We start from the raw sequence: 15,935 nt of genomic DNA, 5'->3' as shown, positions 1-15,935 counted from the left end.
TTTTCTGAGCAGAAAACTCTTAAGCCAGACAGAAAATGACAATTTTGTCCGTCTTTGTCACCAGTTTCTGAAGATTCTGAAAAATGTATCTGCTCTAACTAGGTGAAGCTGGATGGGTAGCAAGTAATCGTGGCAAATGAAATCTAATCCTTAGGGATTTATCCAGAGATAATATCGCATCATAATAAGTCAGTTTAGATCATTTCATATGGTTCAAATACCTGTTTCCAGACATCCAGATCATGGGCCCAGATTCCCTTGAAAAAGTGATAAATACGACATAAAGGGAGCATTTGATGCCATGGCATCCTCCTGGTCTTCATTTAACAAATAGGATGCCTGCACTTTTTTTATATAGTATTCTGTATGATGGAAGAAGGCGAATTGTGATAATTGCAGTGGGAATAAATATACGATAAGAATACAAAGAACCATTGGTGCAGTAGCCCAATCTTGACACTACCAGTATTGATAAAATTGTAAAAGACGGCTATTCAAGCAAGAATTTGGTAATTAGGTATGTGATAATTACATACACACAGCAAAAAAGGTGGTATGCTCACCTGGGGAGGATGTCTTGGGATTCCATATATAACAACATCAACTAACTATGGTTGAGGCCACCAGAGGAGCAAGAACCAGAACTTTGTAGCTCCCTTGACACCTGAAGTGGTAAAAGAGGAGGAGGAGGAGGAGGAGGTCGTGGTGTCTGGGACTTTATGAAATTAATTTGAATAAATGTTTGTGATTTTGTAGACTATATTCTTATTTATTTTGTAATATGTTATATGTTTTATTATTAGCCACATTTAAGTAGGAATTTCAGGCAGTAAATTTTCCAGTACTACTGAGATACCAAGGAATGGTCCAAGGCTCTTCTCCATGCAAAGCATGTGATATCTTAGTTTGTTACAAATGCCTTTAACTTTATAGGCACAGGAATAACAAGTCATATTTTCCCAATTCCAAAATTATAGCCCATCAGAAAGGAAAGAAATAAATTGTAGTAAAGGAAGAAGGTGCCCAAGAATACTTTAAGGCTTGTTTGCACAAGATCATGGATTAATATGATGACTAAAGCTAAATTCATTCAAAATCTCTTTAAAAAGTTGAAAGAACAGTAATATGAGGAGAAAGTACATGTGCTGGAACTGGAAAGCAACCATCTTGGCAGTATTTACATGGAACAGGTTGAGGGCCATGGATTGTCACTGGTATGGCAGAAACTGGTCCATGCAAGCAAGCGAAGCCCCATCTATAGGATGCAGGCAGCACATGAAACCATGCCGCCTCCGGTCCATGGAAAAACCTTTCTCCATGGAACCAGTCCCTGGTGCCTAAAAGTTTGGGGGCCACTGCCTTAGACGAATGCCATATTTTAGTGTTGGAATTTATTGGCAAGTACCATTTTTACTTTGTAGACTATCAAGTTTAGTCCCTCTGGATACAAACTATCACCTGCTACTGGTCATACTATCTGGAGATGATGTAATGATGTAGGACTGGTCATACTATCCAGAGATGATTCTCTTTAATGTTGGAGAAGGCAGAATTAATGTACCTAGCTGTCTTTTTTGTTCCAATAGCCGCATTGAGTGGGTGTGGTTGCATTGGAGTGAATACTTGAAGGCCCAGGATGAATTTTACACCTGGCTTCACAACATGAAGGTGACCCTGGAACCTGACATAGAGTTGCAGCTTGGCTTAAAGGAGAAGCAGTGGCAGTTTAGCCACGCTCAGGTCCTACTGAAAGATGTTCAGAATCGGTCATCTTTGCTGGATCGGCTACTAGAAGAAGCCATATCTCTGTATAACCGGATTGGAGATACAAGTGTTGATGAAGATGCCAGGGAAAAGATGAAGGAAGAATATGAAGAAATTAAGAATGAAGCAGAGGTGAGAAAAATTTGGAGTGAAGGCCAAATAGAAGAGCAAAGTAGATGTTGTAGTAGGTGTCTTCTGCTCCTGTCCCCTATATTTAAATTGCCCCCCAGCTGTACAGATCAGCAAATTCCTTTTTGTTTTGATCGGGAGTTGCAGATGTTGGCAGAGATCATATGATTTACCATGATTCTCTTTGGCCCTGATGGTTGAGTAAACCACAATGCCCAGGTTCACACATACTTTACAAATCATAAAGATTAGATTTACACATTAAACTGAGCCACATAAATCAGTCGGTGGGTTGAGGTCTGAGGCAGACAAATTTGATCAGGATAGACATGAGCTCTTTTCTATGTGTTCTTTTCTCATGTTTATGGAATATTTTAGGCCTCTTGTAAATAATGGCCTTTCCTCTCTTAAGCTGAGCGGTTTTAATGCTTCCATTGAATATCAGCTAGGAGTAACATGCATTCTTCCACCCTACTAATTAAGAGTATTTTCACTGTTCTGCCTTCATTCTTCTCAGTTTGGTCAATTGCACTACTGAAATATTTCCATATCTTTTTTCCATCTCTGTTCTCATTACATTTTCAGCTATGTATACCCTAAAAACTTGGGTGACCATTTATTATTACAATAATAGTATAAATAATTACTAGAGACAGCTTCTCATTCTATCTTTAGTTGAAATATCAATGGTATTTCAATAGTTAGACACAGTCTAAATTAGTAGAAAACTTTTGCCAGAAGCCTTTCATTTGGAACCAGATCCAAATGAAAGGCTTAGGGCAGGTGTCTGCAACCTGCAGCTCCGGAGTCGCATGCGGTTCTTTGGGCCCTCTGCTGTGGCTCCCTGTTGGATGATCCCACCGCTGGCTGACCCCACCCCTCCCCCTCCCTTCCCAGTCACTCCTCGCCTGGCCTGAGATGGTAAGGGTGATGGGGGGGATGGAGAAGCGGCCAGGGCAGAGACAGAGAGATACAGAGAGAGGGGGAGAGAGAGGGAGAGAGAGAGAGAGGTCAAAAGGGTTTTGTGGTTCCCGAACCGGTTCTCTGTCCTAATGACCGGCTGGGTAGACGTGCCTGGGGGGGGGTTCATGTGACTGGTGAAACTGAGTGACGTTGATTTGGCCATGCCCACTGAGGTTTTGTGGCTCCTGGTGTTTTCTTTTCTGTGGGAAACAGGTCCAAATGGTTCTTTGAGTGTTTAAGGTTGCAGACCCGTGGCTTAGGGCAAAAGTTGTCTACTAATTTAGAAATATTTCATATTATAGTTGACAAAACTGAGAAGAATGGAGGTAGAACAGTAGAAATACTCTTTATTAGTAGGGTGGAAGAAAACCTTTTTTATTGACCACTTAATGAATGGGTAAGATTATTGATAGACAAGTTGAGTAGAAAATCAGGAACAGTCTAAACCAGGGGTCTCCAAGCTTGGCAACTTTAAGCCTGGAGGACTTCAACTCCCTCTAGAATTCTGGGAGTTGAAGTCCTCCAGGCTTAAAGTTGCCAAGGTTGGAGACCCCTGGTCTAAACATTCTGCAGTATCTGGATACGTGATGTCATACTATTCTGAATCTCATTATTGGTTTTTCTCATCTGTTTATTTTCACATTTCAGACTGAACCTAGACACAGGAATAATTTATATACTGCTCAGCCTCTTGCTCATCCTTCCAAATAACTTCTAAAGCTTCCAAATCGAATTGGGATACCACATCTGTCTTGGGTTTAATTTTAAACCTTCCTCCCAATCACATAATCCCCTAAATCTTTGAGTCATAGAGACATTTATATGAAATGACTTTCATATTTTATATAATGGACATAATAAAGTTACCGCTACAACTCTGCCCCAAATTTGAAAGCAAATAACAAGAAAAACCATTACGATATGCATTTTTTGAAATGTATGCAGTTTAAGAGGAGGCAACCATGACTGAAAAGAAAATATTCATTTGCTAACAAATTTATTTTTTGTCTAATTGTTGCATTGGTTAGACTTGAAGAACAGTTACAGAACTTTATTCTTTGGTTTTCCAAAGCTCTTATTGTACATTGTGTTCCAGAGAAAGTGGTGTTCCTGATGCACAAGGCACAAATCATTCTTTGTGATACATTAATTCAAATTTATGATTCAAAGTAACCTTTTTGGTAGAGCACTCTTTGAGGTGGTTCCTGTGAAAAATATTATAGTCCCTATTCTTCTGACAAATGATTCATTGTATTTCCAAAACACTCTGTTTTCAATAATGATAATTGGTATTGAGAGACACTAAAATGTAGTTTCTTGGTTTTAAATTAACCTTGCTAACATTTTATTTTTGTACTTTATTTTTATTCTGATTTTAGAAAAGTAAATAAATTATCCTTATAAACAAAGAGATAACCAGAAAGAAAGGAGTGTGGGGGTCAGGAGGAAAATGTTTGAAACAAATAAACAGAAAAACAGCAAATCACAAGCAGTTTTTTTTTTTCTGTTAAAATTCATAGCTTTTTTTTTTTTTAACCAAGCAGCCCTTTCTGTCTATTTGTACCAATTCAGTAGAGCCTCATCCCTCAGAAATGAAACAGATCTACACCAAATTACACTTTAGGGATACCCTAAAATATGTTTTAGTCATAAAGAAAACCATGATAGTATTGTAAATAATCATATACCCTTCTTCCTTTGGCAAATAATTCCTTTTGTTTTTTGTTTTTCAACTCTGCTAATAGTCTGTCACTTGCAGGAATCCTGCATTGCTCCCTTCTCACGTTAGCAGTGCAAAATTTTAAACAGCCATTGCTATTTGTTTGTTTGTTTGAATTTATTGTTTAACTCCAGAGGACTCTGTGAAATCCCTTCTCCAGGGTTAGGACTCTTTTTGTGAGATGGAGAAATTCTCAACTGTTTTTTTTCTCTTCTCAGTTGCAATGAAAATGTCTGTCCATGCCGCCCAGGGGTGAAATCCAGCAGGTTCTGATAGGTTCTGGAGAACCGGTAGTGGAAATTTTGAGTAATTCGGAGAACCGGCAAATGCCACCTCTGGCTGGCACCAGAGTGGGGTGGGAATGAGGTTTTTACAATATCCTTCCCCTGGAGTAGGGTGGGAATGAAGATTTTGCAGTATCCTTCTGCTGCCATGCCCACCAAACCAAACCAAGCCACGCCCACCAAGCCACGCCCACAGAACCGGTAGTAAAAAAAAATTGGATTTCACCACTGCCGCCGCCCAAAATGGTCTGAGGTAAGAAGGGGAGAGCCATTCCTACCGGTGGAAGGCTCTCTCTCCAGAGTCTAATAGGAGATTTTGGAAAAAGCATTTTTATCTAATACGTGACAGAACAAGTTTTATTCCTTTTTTATTCCAATTGCAGTCACAAGCAATTGGGGCATTCACAAGAGGGTGTCAAAAAAGTCAAAATGCTGGCTTCACTCATGCAGTTGTGGCTTCCACCTTGACTTTTTTTTTGTTTTTACACTCCCCAAGAACACTCCTATCTGCAGTTGACTTCTGGTTGTAATACTGTTATAAAGAGGAGAGAGTAACTCAGAAAAAATTAAATCTATCTCTGCTTGTAGTCCTGCTAATATTGAGGTCTGAATGGAACTTCCATATTCCAAGGCAGTATAACTGGAAAACATTGGAGGAGAGTTATTGCCTTACTGGCTTGTCAGTAAGTTGCCACTGTAGAAAACTGGATGCTGGATATTTGATAGGTGGGTCCTTGGTCTCATCTAGAAACCTTCTCTCTTGCCTTTAGCAGAAAATTATCCAATTGATGAGGAGTGTGAGCTAACCCTGGAGCTACACTAATACTGGTTTGCATGTTTGCATATTTGCCCTGAGGGAACTGCCTGTATAAATTTCCTTTATATTGTCCCACAAAAGTGTGTGGGGGGGGATTAAAAAAATTGAATAACTCATAAGGGCCCCCTAGTGGAACATTACATTGAAAAACCTGCAGGGATAATGCATATTGAACTGTGTATTTTTTCTTAAATGTTTTCCATGTTATTTCCTACAAGTATTTTTATTTTCAACACAGTAGCTGAAATGCTGTCATTAATGAGAAATTGGCTTATTAAACCTTTCTTCCGGCACTATCTTTCCTTCCTTGAAAAAGAAATGAAAGTCTTTAAAATATTGTATTTACTTAATTAAATGCTAAATAATTACAGTTTGCTTGGACCTGGGATACGTATGTTAACTGTTTCAAATTCCTGAAAACAACCAAATGACATATGAGGAGAAGAGTTCTTTGTGCTCTGAGTTTATTAAAAAAAAAACACACAGTCTGGGATATTTCTCTTGTTTCAGAGAAGAGTGATGTTACTTGAAAAGATAACAACAGAGCACAAGCTATATAAGACCAACGTTGACCAGTTTCGGCTATGGCTGACTCAGCTAACTGAAAGATTAAACTGCTGCCTCAATCAAGAATCAAAGCTGCCAGCAGAAAATAGAATCAAAGCATTGCAGGTATTTGATTGCTGAAGTTAGTTCTGTGAAGGTGTTGTTTTGCTAACATGTTGGAGTTCTGTTTTTTAAGCTTCCAGGAACCTCTATGGAGGAACCTTTAAAAAAAAAAAATCAATATGACTTTATTTCTGCAGTTGTAACCAACTTCTTGACTTGTTTAATTTCTTTGAAACATGCCCATCATTTTCCATAGGCAGGGGGACCTATGACTTACTGAATCCTGCTCCCTGCACTACTTGTATTAACAGGGCATCGGTCAAAAAACACTAGTTTTTCCCCTCATCGAATGAAAAATCATTTGTAGAAAATGATTTCTAAATGTAGATTCCTCCAGAGTTATTTTTATTTTTAAAGAATTGTGCTGTTTTTTGCATGCTGTTTTACAGTTTACTGAGCTTTCTGCTCCAGAAAAATCCAAAGAATGGTAATATCCATGTTGATTATTACTGGAAATGCGTATAATAATAATAATAATAATAATAATAATAATAATAATAATAATAATAATAATAATAATAATAATAATAATTTTATTTCTATACCGCCCTTCTCCCGAAGGACTCAGGATGGTGAAAGCCTATTAAAAGCACAAAGACAAACAACATTATGACAATGTTGACAATTATGACAATTATGACAATTATGACAATTCATTATGACAATGAATCATGCCTTGCACCCTAAAAGTGATGTTGACCGATTATATTTACCAAGAGCAGAGGGTGGTCGAGGACTCCTACAAGTAAAGCAGACTGTGGAAGAAGAAAAATGCAGCTTGAATGATTACATCCAGAAAAGTGAAGAACCAATGATTAAGGAAGTAAATAAAGGAGGCCTTTTAAAGACAACTAAAACAAAAGCAGAATATAAGAAAGAAGTAATTGAGCAGCGAGCTGAAAATTGGAAACACAGAGCTCTGCATGGCCAATACTTGAAAAGTATTGAAGGCAAAGCTGACCAGAAACTAACTTGGAACTGGTTAAGATCAGGAGTACTGAAAAAAGAAACAGAAAGCTTTATTTTGGCAGCTCAAGAACAAGCCCTAGCCACAAACTGCATGAAGGCAAAAATTCAACATGTTACCACCAACAGCAAATGCCGCCTCTGCAATGAGAAAGATGAGACAATCGACCACCTGATCAGTGGGTGCAGCAAAATTTCACAAACTGACTACCTACAACGCCATGACCGTGTTGCTAAAATCATTCACTGGAAATTGTGCCAGAAGTTTGGATTTGAGTACAGCAAAAACCACTGGGAACATCAGGTTGAGAAAGTTTTAGAGAATGAGAAACTCAAGATCCTGTGGGACTTTAGGATTCAGACTGACAGGCACTTGGTCCACAACACACCTGACATAACAATAGTTGAAAAGAAAAAAGTATGGTTCATTGACATTGCAATACCTGGTGATGCACGAATTGAAGATAAGCAGCAAGAAAAAATCACAAAGTACCGGGACTTACAAATTGAAGTTGAGCGACTGTGGAAAAAGAAATCGTGTGTTGTCCCGATTGTAATTGGAGCCCTCGGAGCAATACCCAAAGGGCTACCCCGCTATTTAGAAATCCTAAATTTGCCGGACTTGAACATTTTGACTCTACAAAAAACCACCTTACTCAGAACAGCTTACATCCTCTGACGATACCTTAACAGTTCCTAGGTCCTTGGTTAGGACTCGAGCTGCTGAGCTATTAACCAGCCTCAAAGGCTGTGAATCTCACTAAAGATTAACCAATAAATTATTATTATTATTATTATTATTATTACTATTATTATTATTTTATTTCTATACCGCCCTTCTCCCGAAGGACTCAGGACGGTGAAAGCCTATTAAAAGCACAAAGACAAACAACAATTAAAATAAATTTAAAATTATTAAATAATTTCGGCTCAATATTAAAACCCCCAAAAATTTAAAACATCCAATTTAAAATCATTACATTGAAAAAAGTACCTTTACATCCATATTAAAGAATAATTAATATGTAACATGAAATATAAAATCAAATTTGAATTTATTTTTCATTTCTGTTTTTAAACTGTCTGGATTTACTACAGCCATGAGATCCAGTTTATTAGAATTTGGAAGTTTTGCCCTGCTTCAGAGGCTGAAACTCTGTTACTATAAGATATAAAATATAGAACATTCTTGAAAATATTTCTGGAATCATTTTTTCCTATATCTACATGCCTACCATCCCAATCTTGTAAGAATTTTTGGGACTAGTCAGAAGCATACTTAGAATGGAGTAAGCAACATTGTGAGCCATAAGTTGTTGGACAAAATGATTTTTAAGGAACAGAGTGTGGCGTCAATGCAGTTAAACCAGTCTTTAACTGAGATATATACATTTGCTTCTTTATATGATACTTAATACAGAGTTCATTGTACAAATGCAAAGAGGAGGAGAAAACCAAACTATATGTTAGGGATGCTAACCCAGGAAGATTAGAACCCAATATGACTGGTGTGATCTGCAAGCTTAATACACACATATGTTTTGTATGCACTGATCACAAACACATGTGTAGAGCGATGTTTGGTGATCAATCCAGTTCATGGATTATATGTATTGAGTGAGATCATTGTATATGTATGGAAAGTCTACCCAAGCTGTGTTTGACTATATTTATTACGTTACCTTGGGAAAGTTGCCATTTCTGCCACCAGGATATTGTATGGATTCAAAAATAAAGAATTCTTGTTGCCAAATCCTAAATCCTGCTGAATTGCTAGCAGTCAGGGGTTTTATATTATATTTTGTTTTGATGAATGGACCAAGCATTTAGAGGTGCTCCATCTTTTGAAGATGATAGTACCATACAGATGTATAATCATATCAGAAGTGGTCAGGCACGCTGAACTGGTAAGAGAAGAAGATGCACACAATTGTTCCCCAACAAAGATGTGACATAAATCCAAGAACCAATGTTGCCTGATCCAGTCTTGGTCTGGTGGATTCATGGTTATAACATTCCTGGCATGATGGCCATTCAAAAGAATTTGGTTAACTAGGCACAAGGCATGAGGCCTTTTCTTATGTCCATAGGCAGCAATGCATGGTGGGTTTATGCTGCCTCAGTATGCATATATTCAACATGTGAGATTGGGAATCACTTACTTTGCAGCTCTTTTTTCCTGCAGGACATTACAAAAGATGTAAGGGGTGGAGAAAAGAAATTGAAACATCTGGAAGCACAGTCTATAGATGTGATGCAAAACACCTCTCCCCTGGGTGCAGAAAAGATGAAGGCTGAACTTGAGGAGCTGAAAAAACTCCTGGAGAATATAAAGCTAGTGAGTGTGGAGGAAGAGGAGAAACTGCTGAAGAGCCTTCAGTCCGAAAACACCTACCACACCCAGGCCAGGATGCTCGAAACTGATGTTCAAGAATTCCGTAAAAGGCTGCAAAGACTAGGAAACCACTTTGAAAAGGATGATATTGTGAGAAGTGATGAGGATTTAATTTCTCTATGGAGAGAATACATGGTGAGTAGTTATTGGACAGAAACCAACTGGGAACAAAGACAGATGGCCACATAATGAAATTACAATGAAATTCAAGCTTGTTCGTCTATGCAGATGCGATTACTGTATATTAAAATAAATGGTTGAGACATCTTCATGGCAACATTTTAATGGGTCCTAATGAATTATGCCCTTATCCAGGATGTTCCATTTCATTGGAGCAGGCATACTTTACTCTATTCCCACTAAGAAACTGATATTAACATGAGGTAATTCTAGGTCTTTTTTTTTGTGTCCTAATTTTTTTTAAATGTTGATGGAAATAAGTCACTTTTACCTGTAGCTAATTTATGAAATAATGAAAGACGCCATTGTTTGTTTCCTCTTGAACTTTCATCACAAGCTGATGAGTTTTCTTCAGTTGAAGTTTCGGGATGTTTTTAACGTATGATTTTATGAAGCATTGGGATGGGAGAAGTTGCCACTGTAAGTTTGCTTTTATTGTGAAATGTACATTTATGCTATATTGTGGCTATTTTTTGTATGTCAATATTTCTTGACAATGATTTTGTTTTTTAAGGCAACAAAGGCAAACCTTACAGCAGAAGAGCCAAAGGCTGAGAAACTGAAGATTCAACTGAAGGAGTTGTTCAAATTTTCACAAGACTTGCAGCCTCTTTCTGAGAGTGTGATCCATGCCATACGAGAACATCAAAGGTATTTTGCTGCAGGAAGTGGCACAACTCAGAATAAATGACAGCAAGGGGATTAGATCGCTCCAAAAATACATTTCAATGAAAGGACTGATATAGACAGTTTGTTTCAAAATTAAGAAACATAAATGGGGCGAAAGTTGGAGGAGCCATTTCGTGGATTGGTGGTTTGTGTATTGGGTGACTCACACTCTTTTAATGCTGATTCTGCTCTCAATTCACCTCAGGAACATCCCACCTTCGTCGCCAGTGTTATATTGTTGCAATATATATTGAGGCACTCACGATTGTAACTGTAACTCTTTATTGCTTCACCATGTAACTGTAACTGTAACTGATCAGCTAGAAAATGGCAGTTGACAGCTCTTATATATGAATAGCTCAACTGCTCTAGCCAATGGCTAACAAAAGAATCTTCCGTGCTGATGACGTCATCGGTTTCATCCAATAACAACACTACAACTATAACTAAACCCTGCTAGACATAACACCTTTTATATGTTTCCCTCACTTCCTGCAATAGTTCATCTCATAATAATACTGTGGAGACAGGCTGAAACATAATAACTGGCTCATGTTCACCCGTGGTTGGATGGGGATTTAAACCTGGATTCTTCAGCCCCAATATGGACAAACCATTGTGGAACTCTGGCTCAAATGTAGTTGGTTGCCATCCAGATTGGATTTTTTTTCCCCCACATCGTAGGAAAGAGAGATTTGTAGAGGCATGTCAAAGATCTCCCAGCCCTGGTGAGAAGTTGCTTATTTTAATTGGCTTTCAGTTTCCAGATGGAACATTATGAAATAACACCCATGTAATAGGTAGAATGTAGGCACCAAAGTATGTGTATGAATGGAAAATAATCAGGTATTTTTCAGTGCAATCACTCCATAGTAATCCTCTCAGGAAGGGAATTTGGGCAGATGTAATCAGAGGTGGGTTTCAGCAGGTTCTGACCAGTTCTGGAGAACTAATAGTGGAAATTTTGAGTAGTTCGGAGAACCGGTAAATACCACCTCTGACTGGCCCCGCCCCCATCTATTCTCTGTCTCCCAAGTCCCATCTGATCGGGAGGAAATGAGGATTTTGCAGTAACCTTCCCCTGAAGTGGGGAGGGAATGGAGATTTTACAGTATCCTTCCCCTGCCACGCCCACCAAGCCACGCCCACCAAGCCACACCCATAGAACCGGTAGTAAAAAATTTTGAAACCCACCACTGGATGTAATATAAGGAAACCTGTATCTGCTTTCAAAATACCCCTCTCATCTGGCTGTTCAAATAAATGTCTTTTTCACGTCTTCCTAAACATTAAATCGGTTCCTTTATCATTATATTACAGCTCTTAAAAAAAAAAAACCACCTGAAGACTGAAAATATTCCAACTTTTTGGAAAGAGGCATATAATGTGGTTTATGCTCTCATGTCCTCTAGAGACATTTGCTATCCACATTCCTAGGATATGCTTTCTGACTTTTCTTGGCAGATAGTGACATTGGTGATTCAGGATAAATCATTGGTGAACATACAAAAATGCCTTTTATGGAATCAGTTCTTTGGTCATCTAGTTCTGTACCCTCTACTGACTGACAGTAACTCACCAGAATTTCAGACTAAATTTTTCTCAGTTCTACCTGTAAGAGACCAGGTATTGAATCCAAGTTCTCTGCATCGGAAGCTGTATTGTTGCATTATGACTCTTTCCTGAAATGGTGGTGGGTCCCATTCATTATTTGATATAGAAAGAATGTCGATTTATTTCATCTTTGAGATCTTACTCATGGGTTGATTTTGTAGCTTTTCTTTATCAGTAGCTTTTGATTAGGAAAAGCTATAGTTGTACAACTACCAGTTTCCAAAATGAAACTCTGTCCAACTAGAAAAGTCATCAGAAAACTAGCCAGAAAACTAGTTAATATTGATAATACTGAGTCATCTTGAATAATCTTCTGAGAAAAGTAAGAAATACTTACCATATCTGCTTTTTGCACTGCTGTCTTGTTATGGATGATACAAGGGACAATGAAGAGAGAGGAAAGGAAAAGGGAAGGAAAAATCATTCTAGTTAACTTTGTATCCTACTTTTCCTCCTGCTTTTTGGAAGTCTGGACATGGCAGGATTCTTTGAAAATGGAGCAAAATAATTGAATCACTGGCTCACGCTATATAAGTCATTATCTTATTGTGTGCTGTCTTGTACTTGTGTATATATGTACAATTGTACATATTATCAGAGGTGTTAGCCAAATGTTATGCAGGTAGCAACAGTAATGATAAGAAGGCTTCTTCTCCATGTGTTCTTTCCTGATTTTTTTCCATGCATGTTTTTCTGGATAGACATAGTCCCCCCTCCCGCTTCTAGCTTTACTAAAACATTTTTGCTTCCATGCTAAATGCAGTCAGGAAATTATTTGCATAATCTTTTTTTTCAGATCTGGGAAAAGGGTTGTCAACAGCTGGTTAAGGCACAGACAAATGTTTGCTTGTATCTAAATACTGGCTTTCTTGTGATAAGCATAGACTGTTTTGGCAAGCTAAAAAGGCTTTCTGTTAATGAAATTAGTTACTGCAGGAGAAACATTAATTCAGAGTTAAGGAAGCAAGTCTGGGATTCTTGCCAGTGAGGAAAAGTAAGAATGGAATGTTTGAACATTTGCCACAGTAGAGATGACAGATCATTGGTATCATCTTCCAAAGAGGCATTGCTTCCTTTGTAGGAAATGATAATCTCACTAATGATTATGAAGAGACAGAAGAAACAACAGTGAAGGTAGTGAAGGTAGTGATCAAAGGACTTGTGCTCTTCCAAAAGTATGTTAAACATAGACTGTCCTTATAGGATAGCTACTATCACAAGAGCATTGTGGCATGCTGAGTGGGATAATCCCTTTTCTATTGTTTTGTTTAACTGAAAACAAAATATGTTTCCTAAGGAAAGCTTTATGTTTGTTTTCTAAAAACCTGTGTATTGGCCATTACTGCCTGCCAGGTCCCTTCAAGCTAGAGAATGAAATTAAAAATAAGCTGTGCCTTAGGTTGTGAGCCAGAGACACAAGCAGGTTGGAATTTTCAGCAAGTAAAAACAAGTTTTTCTTTTTCAGTCAGTGGATAGAAGGAGCCAGACACCTGCAGAGAGGATGAGATTAATTTTGTTCAGATTTAAACATAAACCAGTATTTTTTTTAACTAAAACACAAACAGAATCAGAGTTCACACAAAACGCTGTTTCCAGGTATGCTCAGAGGCAAACTGAAAATAACTTCTTAATACAAAATCACTGAAGAATTTTTAAACAGTAACAAAACTGTGCTTTTCGGAATTGAACCGGATACATAGCTACATTTTCTAGGTATTTTTCACCACACAGTTTCAAGTATAGCTAGTTCATTCTAAAGAGTATTTTGACAGTAATACTAAAATTAGGTGGAGGAGAAGCCACAAAACACATCTGTTAACTCTGTCAAATCAGAGTGAACTTTCTGCTTCATGGCTGCCCCTTTTTAAGAGCAGAATGGGGAAATAAAAAGATCTATCATCCCAACCTCATATTTTAAATCCAATATTTTGTACATGCAGACAATATAATATATAGAAAGGGGGTATTCTACAATAAACACACTTAAACTTGTGGCTGCACGTCTTGCTCCAGCTGCTAAATTTTAACCTTGATCACATGCCTTATTATGTAAATCCACCTCATTGGTGAGTATATGATTCAATATTATTTCAGTAACCTACTAAATAAGTTAGTTCAAATGCAGACAAGATGATGCACTGTGCCAGCCTACCTAACTAAGGGATCCCAGAATGGAGAATACTGCTAAATTGGACTCCCTTGATACCTAGTGTGCATATTTCTTGTTAATTGTTATTTGTAAATAAATTAGATAATGTTAATATTATGGCTATATGGCTGAGTTTAAAGCTAGATTTCAGTGGTGTATGTCTTGAATTGTAAATACCTTAGGCCATCTCTGTAATTAAGATGATACAAAGTCACATGAATAAATACCAACAAAATCACTATGATCGTCATTGTGAAGGGAAAAATCCACCTTTTGGTAGTTATTTTCCCCCTTTAGTGTCTCTGTTGTCTTTCTGTTCTAGGCCTGTAATAGATGGTGGGTGGGTGAATCTTAAAGCTGATCTTTAAGAGGCTATTGGGGAATCCAAGCTGCACAGCTAGCTTCTTGTAATTCCCTGCAGCAGGTGCAAAGAAAATGCATCTAAAAACGGTTTTGTGGATTATCTGATTGGCAAAGGCAGCTGTGGAAAGAAGAAGCCAGGAGAATATAGGAAGCAGAAAAAGAGCTGCTTTGTGTTAAGAAAGCAGATTACATGCCCAGGCTTTTCGTCCCTTTCAGTCCAACTTGGGAGTTACTTCTCCCTTCTGCCAAGGAAGAAATGAAATCCTTCTTCGTAGTTCATTAATAAAACTTCATCATTTTGTTAATTTATTTTTTCAGTCTGAAGGGGAAAATGTTTAAATTGAGTACAGAGATTGAAACAGAGTTGAGGCAGCGCTTCCAAAACCCCCTGAGGGAGTTTCAGCTGTGGAAACCATCAGCTCAGCGACTCCTGGACACCACAGTCCATGTTTCTGATCCTGCATTGACAGATGCATTCCTGCGTCAGATTGAGGTGATGACTTTATAACATTTGGAATCTTAAACTTGATGTGTTCAGAAACCAAAACATAAACCAACACAGTAATCTTGTAAGAATTTAAGACTATTCTGTATTTGCATGGGAAACATTTTTAGCCTGTACAACAATCATCACAATGTCAGGAGAACTTGTAAATTGTGAACATTCATATGCATCATTTTTCCTCATCCTGGTCAAATAGTGATCAGTAAGTAAATATCAATAAATATTTGAATACCAGGCTAATTTAACCATCATCGTCATAATCTTCAGCAAGTTTAACAATTTAGCATTGTATATTGGAATAAACAGTTGAAGTAAAAGATAAAGACATAGTAGTAATGCAAGGTTCTAGAAATCAAACAACCCCTATTAATATATTTTGTCTGTTTTATCATTTATTTATTAGTCTGACTAGTCTCTCTCTCTCTCTCTCTCTCTCTCTCTCTCACACACACACACACACACACACACACACACACACAGTCCATGTGTGTGTCTGTGTGTGTGTGTGTACTCTGCAAAAACATCATAGTGTATCTCTAGCCTGTACCAGAACGTATTATAATAGTGCATAGCGGGAAAAGTTCAACATGCATTCACCCTAAATCCCCCTTTGCTGCTAAATGCTTATAAAGTTAACTCTCACCTAATAACAGTTGGAGCAAGTCAATTCCTCTACTTTGTCCTCCTGCCCACTTTGGAATTTCTTTTTTATGTCTCCCTAAATTGAAATGTCAATGTCCTGGAACCT

The 15,935-nt window shown here is 37.8% G+C and overlaps 1 protein-coding gene across 3 annotated transcripts in view; it reads left to right on the top strand.

Moving 5' to 3' along the window:
* Positions 1 to 15,935, top strand: part of SYNE3 (spectrin repeat containing nuclear envelope family member 3) — a 91,041-nt gene that overhangs the window by 29,365 nt on the left and 45,741 nt on the right. For all 3 annotated transcript variants that reach the window (XM_070931541.1, XM_070931540.1, XM_070931539.1), the window contains exons 4-8: positions 1,587 to 1,896; positions 6,188 to 6,349; positions 9,498 to 9,842; positions 10,402 to 10,538; positions 15,001 to 15,175. In XM_070931541.1, coding sequence (XP_070787642.1) covers positions 1,587 to 1,896; positions 6,188 to 6,349; positions 9,498 to 9,842; positions 10,402 to 10,538; positions 15,001 to 15,175 — 1,129 coding nt within the window. The remainder of the gene's footprint in view (positions 1 to 1,586; positions 1,897 to 6,187; positions 6,350 to 9,497; positions 9,843 to 10,401; positions 10,539 to 15,000; positions 15,176 to 15,935) is intronic.

This window comes from Pituophis catenifer, unplaced genomic scaffold (genome assembly GCF_029215685.1).
Source record: "Pituophis catenifer annectens isolate HBS135680 unplaced genomic scaffold, rPitCat1.0.hap2 SCAF_1, whole genome shotgun sequence".
Lineage (NCBI taxonomy): Eukaryota > Metazoa > Chordata > Lepidosauria > Squamata > Colubridae > Pituophis > Pituophis catenifer.
This window is presented reverse-complemented; position numbering and strand designations above follow the sequence as displayed.